The sequence below is a fragment of the Osmerus eperlanus genome, unplaced genomic scaffold (genome assembly GCF_963692335.1).
Source record: "Osmerus eperlanus unplaced genomic scaffold, fOsmEpe2.1 SCAFFOLD_49, whole genome shotgun sequence".
Classification (NCBI taxonomy): Eukaryota; Metazoa; Chordata; class Actinopteri; order Osmeriformes; family Osmeridae; genus Osmerus; species Osmerus eperlanus.
The window spans coordinates 77479-93685 of record NW_026911051.1 but is presented as its reverse complement, the minus strand read 5'-3'; the positions used below and the strand labels follow the sequence as shown (position 1 = coordinate 93685).

Sequence of the window (16207 nt, the reverse complement as noted above, 5' to 3'; positions counted from 1 at the left end):
GTGGGGGGGGGGAGTCCCATTGTTCTCTAACCCTATCAGCACCTGGTCTCCATCCTGTATTGTCAATAAATCAATAAAGATCAATAAAATCGTATAATAAAAACCTTTCACAGGCCTACGAATAATTCTTCAAGCCACATGACGTGTTACCGTGGAAACGGTAGGGTATGTTTCTGAGAAAGGAAGCTGGCTACAGGTACTGAGAACTGCTGCAAAACCACAGAGGAGAGAGCTGTGGTTCGACCGAAGAGGGAGACAACAGAGATCATTTCCTTTCATTGCGTGACCTTTTCTTGTTTATTGTATCCATAAGACAGGTGGACAGAGACAAGAAACTAAGGAGTGAGAGTGAGGGAAGACGTGCAGGAAAAGGCCTCCCCCGGATTTGAACCTTAGCGCCTGAGCTAGGCATTAGTCTTAAAGGAAAAAACTCATCCAAGTGAGCTAGAGCCATTAGATGAAAAACAGGGTCCAACGGAATATAGAACACTTTGTATCCAAGGAAACATAGAACCTTTGAGGTCAAAGAGTTCCTGTTTATGGCTTTCCATAGCCCCTTGTGGAGTTCTAACATTAAGTAAACTGTTTTCTAGATGGCTCTATTGCTGTTACAAAAAATAAATAATATGTCACCTTCAGCAGCATCCTCTAGTGTACAGCCTCACACAAAACAGGCCTGTGTCTTTTAGAGTTTGGTGGAAAACACAGAGAAACAGATCGTTTTTTGAGAAACAGACCACATAATCAATCTTCTTTCAAGGCATCAGTGACCAAGCGGATGATAAAACAAAAAGAAGTTAATAAAAATAAAGCTGCTTTTTGACAGTTAAAATTCTGTCAAGTCAAGCTTTCCATACACTGAGCCATTAACCTGAGGCTCACTAGCGCCCCCTGCTGGACATGACTATACATGGCATCCCAGGTTCCTGTGGACTATGGGTGATGGTTTAACCTGGAGGAGGGTGGGTGGGGCTGGACTATGGGTGATGGTGTAGGTGGCGTAGGTTTGGTTTGAACATCGATGGGAAGAAACATATTTTTGGAAGAAATTAAAGTTTTGTTTCCTGGAAACCCTGCCTTGCCTGCTTCTCTATGCACTGGGACCCCCTCCTACACTCTGTACATGTCACACTGGGACCCTCTCCTACACTCTGTACATGTCACACTGGGACCCTCTCCTACACTCTGTACATGTCACACTGGGACCCTCTCCTACACTGTACATGTCACACTGGGACCCTCTCCTACACTCTGTACATGTCACACTGGGACCCTCTCCTACACTCTGTACATGTCACACTGGGACCCTCTCCTACACTCTGTACATGTCACACTGGGACCCTCTCCTACACTCTGTACATGTCACACTGGGACCCTCTCCTACACTCTGTACATGTCACACTGGGACCCTCTCCTACACTCTGTACATGTCACACTGGGACCCTCTCCTACACTCTGTACATGTCACACTGGGACCCTCTCCTACACTCTGTACATGTCACACTGGGACCCTCTCCTACACTCTGTACATGTCACACTGGGACCCTCTCCTACACTCTGTACATGTCACACTGGGACCCTCTCCTACACTCTGTACATGTCACACTGGGACCCTCTCCTACACTCTGTACATGTCACACTGGGACCCTCTCCTACACTCTGTACATGTCACACTGGGACCCCCTCCTACACTCTGTACATGTCACACTGGGACCCTCTCCTACACTCTGTACATGTCACACTGGGACCCCCTCCTACACTCTGTACATGTCACACTGGGACCCCCTCCTACACTCTGTACATGTCACACTGGGACCCCCTCCTACACTCTGTACATGTCACACTGGGACCCTCTCCTACACTCTGTACATGTCACACTGGGACCCCCTCCTACACTCTGTACATGTCACACTGGGACCCCCTCCTACACTCTGTACATGTCACACTGGGACCCTCTCCTACACTCTGTACATGTCACACTGGGACCCTCTCCTACACTCTGTACATGTCACACTGGGACCCTCTCCTACACTCTGTACATGTCACACTGGGACCCTCTCCTACACTCTGTACATGTCACACTGGGACCCTCTCCTACACTCTGTACATGTCACACTGGGACCCTCTCCTACACTCTGTACATGTCACACTGGGACCCTCTCCTACACTCTGTACATGTCACACTGGGACCCCCTCCTACACTCTGTACATGTCACACTGGGACCCTCTCCTACACTCTGTACATGTCACACTGGGACCCTCTCCTACACTCTGTACATGTCACACTGGGACCCTCTCCTACACTCTGTACATGTCACACTGGGACCCTCTCCTACACTCTGTACATGTCACACTGGGACCCTCTCCTACACTCTGTACATGTCACACTGGGACCCTCTCCTACACTCTGTACATGTCACACTGGGACCCTCTCCTACACTCTGTACATGTCACACTGGGACCCTCTCCTACACTCTGTACATGTCACACTGGGACCCTCTCCTACACTCTGTACATGTCACACTGGGACCCTCTCCTACACTCTGTACATGTCACACTGGGACCCTCTCCTACACTCTGTACATGTCACACTGGGACCCCCTCCTACACTGTACATGTCACACTGGGACCCTCTCCTACACTCTGTACATGTCACACTGGGACCCTCTCCTACACTCTGTACATGTCACACTGGGACCCTCTCCTACACTCTGTACATGTCACACTGGGACCCTCTCCTACACTCTGTACATGTCACACTGGGACCCTCTCCTACACTCTGTACATGTCACACTGGGACCCTCTCCTACACTCTGTACATGTCACACTGGGACCCTCTCCTACACTCTGTACATGTCACACTGGGACCCTCTCCTACACTCTGTACATGTCACACTGGGACCCCCTCCTACACTCTGTACATGTCACACTGGGACCCCCTCCTACACTCTGTACATGTCACACTGGGACCCTCTCCTACACTCTGTACATGTCACACTGGGACCCTCTCCTACACTCTGTACATGTCACACTGGGACCCCCTCCTACACTCTGTACATGTCACACTGGGACCCCCTCCTACACTCTGTACATGTCACACTGGGACCCTCTCCTACACTCTGTACATGTCACACTGGGACCCTCTCCTACACTCTGTACATGTCACACTGGGACCCTCTCCTACACTCTGTACATGTCACACTGGGACCCCCTCCTACACTCTGTACATGTCACACTGGGACCCCCTCCTACACTCTGTACATGTCACACTGGGACCCCCTCCTACACTCTGTACATGTCACACTGGGACCCTCTCCTACACTCTGTACATGTCACACTGGGACCCTCTCCTACACTCTGTACATGTCACACTGGGACCCTCTCCTACACTGTACATGTCACACTGGGACCCTCTCCTACACTCTGTACATGTCACACTGGGACCCTCTCCTACACTCTGTACATGTCACACTGGGACCCCCTCCTACACTCTGTACATGTCACACTGGGACCCTCTCCTACACTCTGTACATGTCACACTGGGACCCTCTCCTACACTCTGTACATGTCACACTGGGACCCTCTCCTACACTCTGTACATGTCACACTGGGACCCCCTCCTACACTCTGTACATGTCACACTGGGACCCTCTCCTACACTCTGTACATGTCACACTGGGACCCCCTCCTACACTCTGTACATGTCACACTGGGACCCTCTCCTACACTCTGTACATGTCACACTGGGACCCTCTCCTACACTCTGTACATGTCACACTGGGACCCTCTCCTACACTCTGTACATGTCACACTGGGACCCTCTCCTACACTCTGTACATGTCACACTGGGACCCTCTCCTACACTGTACATGTCACACTGGGACCCTCTCCTACACTCTGTACATGTCACACTGGGACCCTCTCCTACACTCTGTACATGTCACACTGGGACCCTCTCCTACACTCTGTACATGTCACACTGGGACCCTCTCCTACACTCTGTACATGTCACACTGGGACCCTCTCCTACACTCTGTACATGTCACACTGGGACCCCCTCCTACACTGTACATGTCACATTGTTTCTGTACAGAGAAACACATTAAACAAATCAATTTTAGTCATGAACATTTTATTGAGTTTGTATATATATACAAACACACACACATACATACACATGTATATTTAAACATATATTCAGTATACGCAGACAAAAGCAGAAGTTCAAAAGTGCAAAATTCAGAAACATAAGAGATGAAGTTAAACAAGGAGAGCAAGCAGTCTCCATGCTGAATCACCCATTTAACTGAAACAAACAACAGGTAGATTTAGCACAAGCTGAGATAAGGCATTATTCTGTGATAACTGTATCATTTACATGTTCTGACACTCGTATCCAACAGCAGAGGATCAGAAGTACAGAGTTCTAACAGTGCCTATAGAACAGCAGAGGATAAGAAGTACAGAGTTCTAACAGTGCCTATAGAACAGTAGAGGATCAGAAGTACAGAGTTCTAACAGTGTTTCAGTGGTCAGAGTCAAGGACCCTGTTCTCCTGACTAGACACGTTTGCTTCTCAGTTCCATATTATTAACAAACTTACTGACACACACACATATGCACACACACACACACACACACCAACCTACACACAGGGACTCAAGAACGCTGGTTGGTTCATGCTGCTGGTTCTTGATGGAGATGATGACAGATTCTTGGTCTCTACAGTTCATTTTTGGACTGGGATCTGAGAAAAAAGCCAAAATTAGTCAAGTTATAACTGTGATACACATACACATAAACACAAACACATACAAACACACAATGACAAACAGAGTAGGAAAGTATATTATTTGAATCTCTAATTTGAACACTTTCTCAAACACAAACTCGAAATCCACCCTCCCCCCATATACACGTACCGTTCATGTTCCTCAGGATGAAAACTGTGATCTGAAACACACAGTATACAGAACAGTCACTATTCTGGTGAAAAGAGATGTTCACATGTCTGGGTCTCCATAGATTAATTGCTACTGAATAATAATAGCCAGGTAAAAAACAATAAAAAAAAAACACAGAACCTCACCAGGAACATGGATCTCTGTCTCCATGATCTGGTTGAGTCCCTGCAGATGAACCCTGCAGGTGAACCTGTTGGTGTCTGTCTGCTGTACAGTCACGTTGCTTGTCACAGTGTAGCGTTGGTGAGGGCCGGGGTCTGGGTGTCTGTGTGTCTGTGTGACATCAGCAGGGAGGAGGCGTCCCTCACTGTCCCTCCACTCCAGCTCAGGTTCTGGGTACCAGCCTCCAGACTCACACTGGAGAGCCACCCCTGTGCCGCTGTGTCCCTGGATGGAGACCTCTGGTTTACAGATGACCACTACAGAGACAGACACACATAAGACCATCAGAGAAATCAGGAACTCTTCAACAACTTTCTTTCATATCAGCATATTCTCTATTTAATCTAACTTACCAACACTGAGCTGGATAACAGTCTTGTTAACCTTTCCGTCCTTAACAACCTTGCAGGTGTAGCTCCCCTCATCCTCCAGCCTCACATAGAAGAGTTTCAGGGAGACGTTGCCCCTGACCAGTTCATCTTCAAACAGCATGGTCCTGTATTTGTAAGACCGATTAATCTGGTCTGGTAAGTTACGACCATCCTGATAGAAATGTACATTCAGGTTCAGGTCAGGTCTGGTCCATGCTATTGTCAGGTTCTCTGCATTGATGGGAGGTTCCTGGAAACACGGCAGGATGACATCATCATCCTTTACAGCAACGATGGGGTCAGGTGAACCAATCAGATGAGACTCTCCTGGAAGAACAGACACAAAGACAGAATCCATCTGTGTCTTAGACACTTAGAAAACTAGTTTTTCACTGTGGAAAAAGAATCAAGTCCTACAGTAAACATGTAAACTCAATCTACAGTACATGGTAGTTAACATGCAACCTTCATCTACAGTACATGGTAGTAAGCATGTAACCTTCATCTACAGTACATGGTAGTTAACATGTAACCTTCATGTACAGAACATGGTAGTTAACATGTAACCTTCATCTACAGTACATGGTAGTAAGCATGTAACCTTCATCTACAGTACATGGTAGTTAACATGTAACCTTCATGTACAGTACATGGTAGTTAACATGTAACCTTCATGTACAGAACATGGTAGTTAACATGTAACCTTCATCTACAGTACATGGTAGTTAACATGTAACCTTCATGTACAGTACATGGTAGTTAACATGTAACCTTCATGTACAGAACATGGTAGTTAACATGTAACCTTCATCTACAGTACATGGTAGTAAGCATGTAACCTTCATCTACAGTACATGGTAGTTAACATGTAACCTTCATGTACAGAACATGGTAGTTAACATGTAACCTTCATCTACAGTACATGGTAGTAAGCATGTAACCTTCATCTACAGTACATGGTAGTTAACATGTAACCTTCATGTACAGTACATGGTAGTTAACATGTAACCTTCACCTACAGTACATGGTAGTTAACATGTAACCTTCACCTACAGTGTATAGTAACCCACTCCTCTCTGCCACACGTCCCTAGAGAAGTCTGACAGGTAAACTATGAACTGTATTTTCAGAATACAGTTTTGATAACACATTGTGTGTTGTGCATCTTGATGGTAAACAGACTCACCAGCAGGAGAGCCTCCAGGGATGAGGAGCACCAGGAGATACAGTAGAACCAGCATCATTCTGGAGACACAATTATACTGCTTTATATTGACTGTTAGACACAATTATACTGTTTTATATTGACTGTTAGACCAACAATTATACTGCTTTATATTGACTATAGACACACAATTATACTGTTTTATATTGACTGTTAGACACAATTACACTGTTTTATATTGACTTTTAGACACAATTATACTGTTTTACATTAACTGTTACACACAATTATACTGCTTTATATTGACTGTTAGACACACACGATTATACTGTTTTATATTGACTGTTAGACACACTTGAAAAATTATCCAAAGACTCGTAGCCTACCCGAAAGAACGTCACTTGCGGACCATATTCTGGAAAAGGATTCGTTAATCTCCCGATCAAAGATTAATTAATCTGCCGACCGTGTCTTTGGGTAAAGGATTCGTCAATCTCCCGAATGTGTCTTCGGGTACGAATCTTTGGATAATTTTTCACATGATCTGCATAGGCTCAGAAGAGGAAACAGAAAGGATTTGCTTACATCATTCACTTTCGCGTGGTTTAGTAAAGAAAGACGTGAATGAGATGTAGGCTATTCACAAGTGATAATAACAGTTTTTGTTATTTTTACTTTTTTAACTTTAGTTAGGCTACAGTTCAGAGCAGTGTAATTGTTTGCCGTGATAATTAAATGCTAGTGTGATAATAAATGACCATTTCAAATCTACAAACTGTCATGATGTATTGTATTTAATGTGGTTTTTCTTTGAAAAACATTATCTGCCACACAAATGTGCAATTCCCTTCTATCCTACTCAAATGTAAGATTTCTTCCAGAAGGAAAAAAGATCCAAAGACTCGTACCCAGGCGCGTAAATATAGACAGCTGCAGTCGCACTGGGGCCCGTGCGGTCCGGAAGTTGGGAGGAGAGCAACGGGCTCACCTTCGCTTGAATTGTCTGCTTTGGAATTATGCCGAGATAAACGTGATATTCGCCACTTGTTATTTATACCCTATTTTTACACCCTATTAATCAAGGGCGCAGGTTTGCATAGGGTCCATAGGGACTAGTCACGACCAAAGTTTGGGAAAGACACAATTGTCCCCAACACTATTTTGTTAATTATTATCTATGAACTATGTTCGTAGCCCAGAAAAGTGAAAAATACATTTCAAAGTTAACCAATGCGCCCTCGAGCCTGCGAGACAATATGATGTTATTTAATTGGCTGAAGTGGCAGTCAGAAACACTTCGTGAATCTTGACTTGCAGAAAGAGAGCTGGCAGTAGTCTGACACGGTAAACTACTAAATACGCCAGGAAATAATAAAGCCTCATATTAGTATTTCGTTTGGTCTCAGCATTGATATTTTTGACACTTTTGTGCTTTGTAGATACGAAAATGTCAACCCAAAAAGAACTCCATCCTGTCTGGATGCTGACTGACACACACACACACACACACACACACTGTCTAACCAGCAGGGGGGTGGATACCATGATACACACACACTCATACACACACACACTCATACACACTCATACACACTCATACACACTCATACACACACACACACACACACACACACAGTCTAACCAGCAGGGGTCTTCTTACCATGAGATACACATTCACCTCACTTCTTGCTGTGAACCTTGGCTGTGTTTCTCTCTTAGTGATATGAACACACATGATATTATAGTATAAACTGCACTGTAGCACTGCCTGCTGCTTTGTGTGTGCCTGGTAGGTTCAAGTGTTGCTCCTGCCATCTAGTGGATGAAACGGTGCACTACAGGGGTACTACCGCACATTTTCGGTCCGACTTCAGACAGCGCCGACCCCATGTCACCAGGTGCGTTCGACATCAGCGTCATGCAGCGCCGGCGTCGATTGGCAGCCGCCTGCAGCCCGGCTGACTTGAAGCAGCCAATGGCATTCTCAGCTTCAAGTCAGCCGGTTGCAGAAGTCGAACAAACCACGCGAAACAAGTAGCCACATGTTTTGCCAAGTTCTGCATGAGGTTACCCCGGGTAAATGTCCAGCTGTCTAGATTGGCGTAACTTCAGGTGTGTTCGACTTCATGCAGCGCCGGCGTCACCTTATGTTACACGAAGGGTAAAAATGTTGAATGGTGCAGATGACAATAATTGTTTCCCATTATTGAGTGCCTTCACGCGCTATCAGAATTATGGTAAATACGAGTTTTGGTTGGAGGCGATCGATGTCCACTTTTTTTAGAAACCATATTGTTTTTGGTCTGCTGTTGGATGACAAAAGTGCCCGAAGTTTACGTTAATATTATGTTGGTTTTGGGTACATTATTTATTCATAAGTGCAAATAAGACAACCTTATTTTTCTTTGTTTAAAAAATACTTTATATGTAACTAATTTCCATCATTGCAATACATGCAATCTAGAAGAGCCCAGAAATTTACTGTGATAATAAAATATATTGGTTTATTAGAAGACAAATGAAGAGACACTTTTCAAATGACTGTTTTTATTTTCTCTTTGTTGTTTACACAAGGTGGCTTACGTTAATTCATAATGATCTGATCTTGATATTACGAATGTCATTGTAGATGTATAATGTTCATTAAATTTAATAAAGATCTTGAAAAAAATATATCCGATTTTCCGAGTTGAATGACCTTTCAACTTTCAACATGGCGGAAAAAGGAGTGGTTCGGTAGTGGAAGGTATGGAATTCTTTATTTTTAACAGTGCAACTATTGTTAGCTGTTGTTTGTTTACAATATTTTAATCTATGTAGGCTACTTGTACCATTTGTTGCGTCCATTTCCTCCTCTAGAAGGTGCATAATGCAATCAAATGATTTCCACAATATGCCCCAGTCAAATTTAGCGTCCGACATTTTAACATCGCTCCGATAACAAAAGCTCTTGAACATGTCCTTATAATCAGTACATAACATACACAACTGTCCTCATAATCTCGATTTCACAAATCGGAAGTACGATCTATTTTCCTCTTCAACTGTTTTGCAGATGCAAAACGTTTTTACAGATGCAAATACTTTACTTCCCAGAGTCAGAAAAAAAGTTACGTCAACTTGAGTATCAGGAAGCTAGGTAGTCACGTGATTCATGTCACGAAACAGTTGTCAGGGGGCGGGGGGGCACCTCCCTGAAATGAGTATCTGCAGGTTGGGATGTCTGAAAATAATCTTTTGGTAACTCCTGAACAAAATAATATGCGTATTGGTAGCTGAAGATGTGGGCCGACTTGTGGGATCTCTATAATATTCATGGGTTATGGTAAACTAACCTGTCCTGTGCAGAGCCAGAGAGCAATGGCTCTGGTCCTATGTATGCTACTTATCCCTTTATGTAGCCTCACATGGTATCAAATGTATTCACATCTCCAATATGAAAGCTGTACTGCAACTTAATATCTTCATACCTTTTATGTATTGTCATTGAAAGTAACTTGCATACAAGTCATTTGTTCAGCATACATCTATTAAATTTCGCCCTACTGTCAAGAAAGTCATAACTGACTTTGCAGTACACTGTTTAATTTAGTTTTGTTAGACTACAATATTTATTTATTTAACCTTTATTTAACCAGGCAGAATCATTAAGAACAAATTCTTATTTTCAGTGATGGCCTGGCAAAAAGCAGCGTTTTGAGGGAGAGGGGAAGAAAAATCTGGTTAAAAAACGGCACACAACCACAGCAGTAACCATAACCATTGTTTTTGGTAGCAATAGCCTACATTATTGCTAGCTAGCATGACATCTCTCAGTACTTTAAACTAACAACATTGCTACTGCCATTCAACTGTGACAAGATTTAAAAAAGATTAAACATGGTGCAAATTTAACTTATTACCTTTGAACAATGTAGTCATACAGCTATTTCTCAACGAGAAGTACTAGTATGTGATTAGTCCAAGTGTGCACTGTCTTGCAGCCAACCAGGATGTGTTTAAGGTTTGCTGAAGACGGGCAGACTGGGCACGTTGGATCTTCTCCGTACCATTCCTTCCGGTCGCCAGAGTAGGAGTCAGGATTCTGACAGGAGGGATGTTTTCAGCACCAGCAGCTCAATCAGGAATGAAGCACCAAGTCTTCACAAGGCCTCGTCAGCTCTCTCAACAGTCAACACACTTAACGTACACTCACACACACGCATAATCTACTACTGCGCAGTAGTGATGTCTGGTGGAGCTGTCACGCCAAAAGCTGTCCTAGCTGACGTCACAATGCCGTTCGACATGAAGTGACACTCGCAAGCAAAAACATCCTTCCTTCCTCCCTTTCTTCCTTACCTGCACAGTCTACCATTTAGGGATTAACTGTATTTCCATGCGGAAGTGAGATTGATTTGACGAAACTGTCTCGTTCATCATCTGCTATGTGTAGGTGTTACAATCAGATAAGGACCGGTTTGGCATGTTTGTCATCTGCCCTGAAACACTTCCTACTGTGGTGATATCACACATCATTCATGGGTTTTACATGTTATTGTAATGTATTCATTTGGCAGACACTTTTATCCTGCCTGTCATTGCCAGACCAGTTCCCAACTCCCCTGTACAGCCCACCTAGTAAACACGCCCCCTAGCAGATAAACTTGCTTTATGCGAGACAGCAAACCTTTTAGCCTGTCATCTGCCTAGCAACAGATTACTGGATAAACGGTTATGATTGGCCTAGCACTGTTCAAGCCAGGTGGAAATGTGTTTGAATGGGAGGGGATCCAGACTTAACCTTGGAAACAGTCTGGAAAATGGCAGGCACTTTTAACAAGTAACTGGAGGGTGACTGGATGAACCATCTGTCTATCAAAGGCTGTCGTCACACCTAAACCTATAACTGCCACGTAGGACGCTGACTGGTCCAAACCACTGTGATTTGGGCCCAAACTAAGACAATACCAATAAACCAGTTGAAGCCTGGCTAGACGGATTCTTGCCCCCTCACAGCCCCGCCCCCTCAAGCAGAGGCCCCGCCCCCTCAGAGCTGCCAGAGGAAGAAAACAAGAGATTGCAGATTCGTCTGGTTCACATCCTACTTTTATTCATCATAGTCAAAACAAGACATGTTGAAACTTTTACATCACAAAAAAAAATGTATACATTGCTTTCGTGTTCCTTAGTATAAAAAAAGATTGAAACTGTTAATTAAATCAATGTATATATCCTAGAAGTTCATATTTTTTTTACATTCATGTATTAAAGAATCACTGTTCATATATTAGATAATAATGTAGAAATGTACATGTAATGTCTTACAATGCACACATTTATATCAGTGCAGTAATGTTACAGTATTGTCATAGTAACATTCCTCATCATCATCACCATCACCACAAAACCACACATATATAAAAATGATACAACCTGAGTTTGAAATCTCATCACAAGACTGTACGATCTTCATGTTAAAATGCACAAATTTACTCAGTCATCACCATCACCAGTTAGAATCACAGATATAAAATCTGATATAAAATCACAAAATATTATATATACTGTATATAACTGATTTGTATGCAGCACATCATGAATCATTCACTGCTTCATTTTTTAAATGTCTGTCATTGTTTTTTTCTGACCACAACAGACTAAGGTCAGTTCAGGATTAATCATCATCACAATTAAAACCATACGAATATAAAACAATGATATAACCTGAGTGTTAACATAGACATAACATAGTGAAGTATTTTTTTATTTTTTTATCTTTTAACTTACATTCTAGTATTTATTGAAGCTAATGGTCCAGTTTTACAGTATAAATGCTGTCAAGATATGTGTCTTTTAAACAGTGCAAGTGATGTCACAATGTGTATGTGTGTATGCGTGTCATGGGATTGATGTCACAGTTTCTTATATACTCTGGCAGCAGCATTTTGGACTACCTGAAGGCGGTTAATGGATGATTGACTGATCCCCAAATACAGCGAGTTACAATAGTCCAGAAGTGATAAAACCATATATAACTTTTTCAAAATTTGCGAAAGAGAGGAAGGACTTCATTTTAACCAAGGTTCGGAGTTGGTAAAAGCTTGCCTTCACAACTTGATTTACCAATACTAGTACCAGTGCTACTGAGTCTCCAGAGTCAGTGGCCAAGAAGATGTCATTCAGCACTTTAACAAGAGCCGTTTCAGTAGAATGACATTTTCTAAAGCCAGATTGAAATATGTCAAAAATGTTGTTGTCGATTAAAAATGTTTGAAGCTGACACAGTACTACTTTGTACGCTGTTCTTATTGGTCCAGAGACGTTCTGAAAAGTTAACAAATCCGTTTGTATACCTCCTGAAAGTTCGCAGAGGTAAACAAACTCGCGAACACACACACTCACACACACGGTGGAAATGAAATGATTATTTTGAACTTACAAGGGTATTCTGTTTAGAGCTGTGCTGGTGTTTGCCACACTATTTCTTGCTATGGATGAAGATGAGAAGTTAGAAACAACTTTATTACAGATAAACACACAGATAAAGACACACTTACACACACACACACCCACTGACATGCACATACACACTACTCAAGCGCGCACACGCACTGACTAATAAATTACCTTGTTGACAATGACGGCAAACCAACCAACCTACAACTAAATCAAAGAAGAAGGAAGAAAAAAGGAACACACACACAATAGTCAAACACACATGTTCACTTCCACAGGCTGGTTTTACATGTGATTTAAGTTCCTCAGTCAGTAACTCTGGTGACTGTAATATGTAGCGGTTCAATCCAGGACACTTACCAAAGAAACCAAACGGACCTCCAATAACAGCTATAGTTATTGAGGCTATATAACCACCTGAAAATGTATCACTTTTAAGTTTTTCTGGAGGGAAACATGAAAACAGATTGACACAGATTAGTGTCTAGGAAAGAGTTGCCTTTTACTAATTCTAACATGTTGCTGTTTGCAACCATACACACGTCCAGCTAAACCTGACACAACCTCAAACTGGCCATTCACTCACTGTCCATTTGAGATTACCTGATCGAGCTTGGGCAGTCTTGTTGGCTTGATAAACTCGGCAGGTGAAGGTTTCATCCGTCTTGTTTTCTGGTACCGTCAGATAGCTTTTCACGTAGTGTTTGTTATCTTTAGAGACTATTTCTGGTTCCTTCTCAGGGGTGAGTTCGTCTCCCTCACCATCCCACCACTCTACATTAGCGTCTTTGTACCATGTTGTAGCCTCACACTGTAGACGCACCTTCCCGTCACTGGCTCCCAATACCGAGATCACCGGAGATGCTGTAACTACACGATAACATACGGGTTTAAATACTTCAGCAGAGGGCATCTGCGAATGTAAGTTTGTGTTGAGATGGTTGAACTGACTGACACCGCTCACTCACAGCCTTTACAACGTTGCGGCCCCGCCATTTAGGCCAACAATTGTCACGTGAAAACACCATAGGAAAAAAAACAATATGGGAATCTACCAACAGTGAGACGGGTTGTAGTCACCTTGCTACGATTGAAAAAGCATGTGTAATTTCCTGCATCCGACAGTTTAACCCGGGAGAGTTTCAGGGAAATGTTGCCTTTCCTCAACTCATCTGTTCCATACAGTGCGGTCCTGCCATTGTAGGACGGTATCTGTTCATCAGTCTCGTCTTTGTTGCCCCGGCGAACGTGTACATATGGACCTTTATCCTGCTCTGATTTTCGCCACTCTATCGTCATGTCCATGGCACTGTGGCCGGGTCCGAGGGAACACGGTAGAGTGACGTCGCCCCCAACTACGGTTGCGGGATGCGAGTCCCCCGCCTTAGCATAGATGAAGCGGATAACTACCAGGAACGCAACACCAAGTAGCATGGTGAAATTCCTAAGAAATGTTTATTCATTAAAACATGAAAATCTCACTCGATGCCTGCCAGACTAACAGAAATGGGAATATCCAAAGTGTAACAACCTTTTTCGAGTGGTGGTAGCCTACTCACCTCCTCAGATCCTGTGATATTACAAAATCGGCACAACAACTGCAAATTAGTTTCACTTTTATTTCACATTTGCAATTATAAACTCCGAAGTTTTCTTTTCCGGGTTGATTGGAGGAAAGTAACAATGCGTCCTTTTTTCATACACAAAAATAGACATTTACAAATGTCTGAATGATAAGATTTTCATAATAGGAATTTTGAAATGTAATTGAAGTAGCAAAGCCGGACAATGAGAGAATACGAATTCTCAATTCCAGAGCCCAGCTGATGTAGGGCGCCACCTGGCGGATTGATCACGTGGAGTGTGCCTTGTGCATCAAAGGTGCAAGGTACGTCAATGAATGTAGGTTAAATGTCTTTAAAGTGGACATCACACAACATAATCAACATTTTATACTACTATGAACTCATTGACCACTGAACTTCATTCACACAACTGTGTTGTAGATTTAAAGGAATTAGTGTCTGCGCACATTACCCACAGGATAAGGAGTGAGTGTGGTTTACTCTCATGGTATCCTTCAGAATCAGAATGGGATTTATTCGCCATGAAAGTTTGCACAGACAAGGAATTTGCTTTGGCAGGAAGGTGCATACAATAAACATATAGGGACCTAAAATTTAGACCTAAAACTTGCTGCTTAGACAGAATCTGAATCAGAATCAGAAAGGGTTTTATTCGCCATGAAAGTTCGCACAGACAAGGAATTTACTGTGGCAGGAAGGTGAATACATTAAACATATATTAATCTTAAATAAGTAGTGTACAAGTCTGAAGATACAAAGTCTAACTAATACTAAGGGGCTAAAATATGTAAAACATTTAGAATAAATATAAAATAGCTATAATATACAAATACAAATTGGGCAACATAGTGCAATATGGCAAGGTGTCCTGTGCAGATAAAGTGATAAGTGGTAAAGTCAGTGTGAGTCCTTGGCCTTGTTGAAGAGGCCAGCAGCGGATGGGAAGAAACTGTTTGTGTGGCGTGAGGTTTTAGACAGTGTGTGTGTGTGTGTGTGTGTGTGTGTGTGTGTGTGTGTGTGTGTGTGTGTATCATGGTATCCGCCCCCCTGCTGGTTAGACTGTGTGTATGAGTGTGTGTGTGTGTATCATGCTGTCAGTCAGCATCCAGACAGGATGGAGTTCACACCACTCTTATTGATGCTCTGTGAGTAGGCCTGCTGTACGTGTGTGTGTGTATGATTGTGTGGGTGTGTATGTGTGTGCAATGTAATGTAATTTATTAATTTTGCAGAAGTTTTTATCTGGATTTTGAGTAGATTAGATTCAACTTTATTGTTATTGAACAACACAAGTACAGTACAACGAAATGCAGATCCCTTCTACCACTGAGCGTGTGTGTGTATGTGTCTGTGTGAGAGAGAGGAGAGAGAGAGAGCATAAGAACGTGTCTGTATCTCTCTCCCCCTCTCTCCCTCTCTCCCCCCTCTCTCTCTCTCCCTCTCCCCCCCCTCCTCTCTCTCTCTCTCTCTCTCCCTCTCTCCCCCCTCCTCTCTCTCTCTCTCTCTCTCTCAGCAGTATTA

At 43.0% G+C, this 16207-nt stretch overlaps 2 protein-coding genes across 2 annotated transcripts; both read right to left on the bottom strand.

The window, feature by feature from the left end:
- Window positions 1-4211: 4211 nt before the first annotated feature.
- Window positions 4212-7208, bottom strand: LOC134015524 (butyrophilin subfamily 1 member A1-like). The gene is made up of 6 exons (XM_062455086.1): window positions 7049-7208; window positions 6684-6742; window positions 5480-5824; window positions 5090-5383; window positions 4923-4953; window positions 4212-4747 (listed from the first exon to the last, which is right to left on the bottom strand). The coding sequence occupies exons 2-6, from the start codon at window positions 6739-6741 to the stop codon at window positions 4723-4725; spliced, it is 753 nt and encodes a 250-aa protein (XP_062311070.1). The 5' UTR covers window position 6742; window positions 7049-7208; the 3' UTR covers window positions 4212-4722.
- A 4524-nt stretch (window positions 7209-11732) lies between these two features.
- On the bottom strand, window positions 11733-14649 carry LOC134015520 (butyrophilin-like protein 2). The gene is made up of 6 exons (XM_062455080.1): window positions 14156-14649; window positions 13704-13970; window positions 13461-13544; window positions 13272-13307; window positions 13084-13132; window positions 11733-12968 (listed from the first exon to the last, which is right to left on the bottom strand). Exons 1-6 carry the CDS (start codon window positions 14532-14534, stop codon window positions 12950-12952), a joined length of 834 nt encoding a protein of 277 aa, XP_062311064.1. The 5' UTR covers window positions 14535-14649; the 3' UTR covers window positions 11733-12949.
- Between the last annotated feature and the right edge of the window lie 1558 nt (window positions 14650-16207).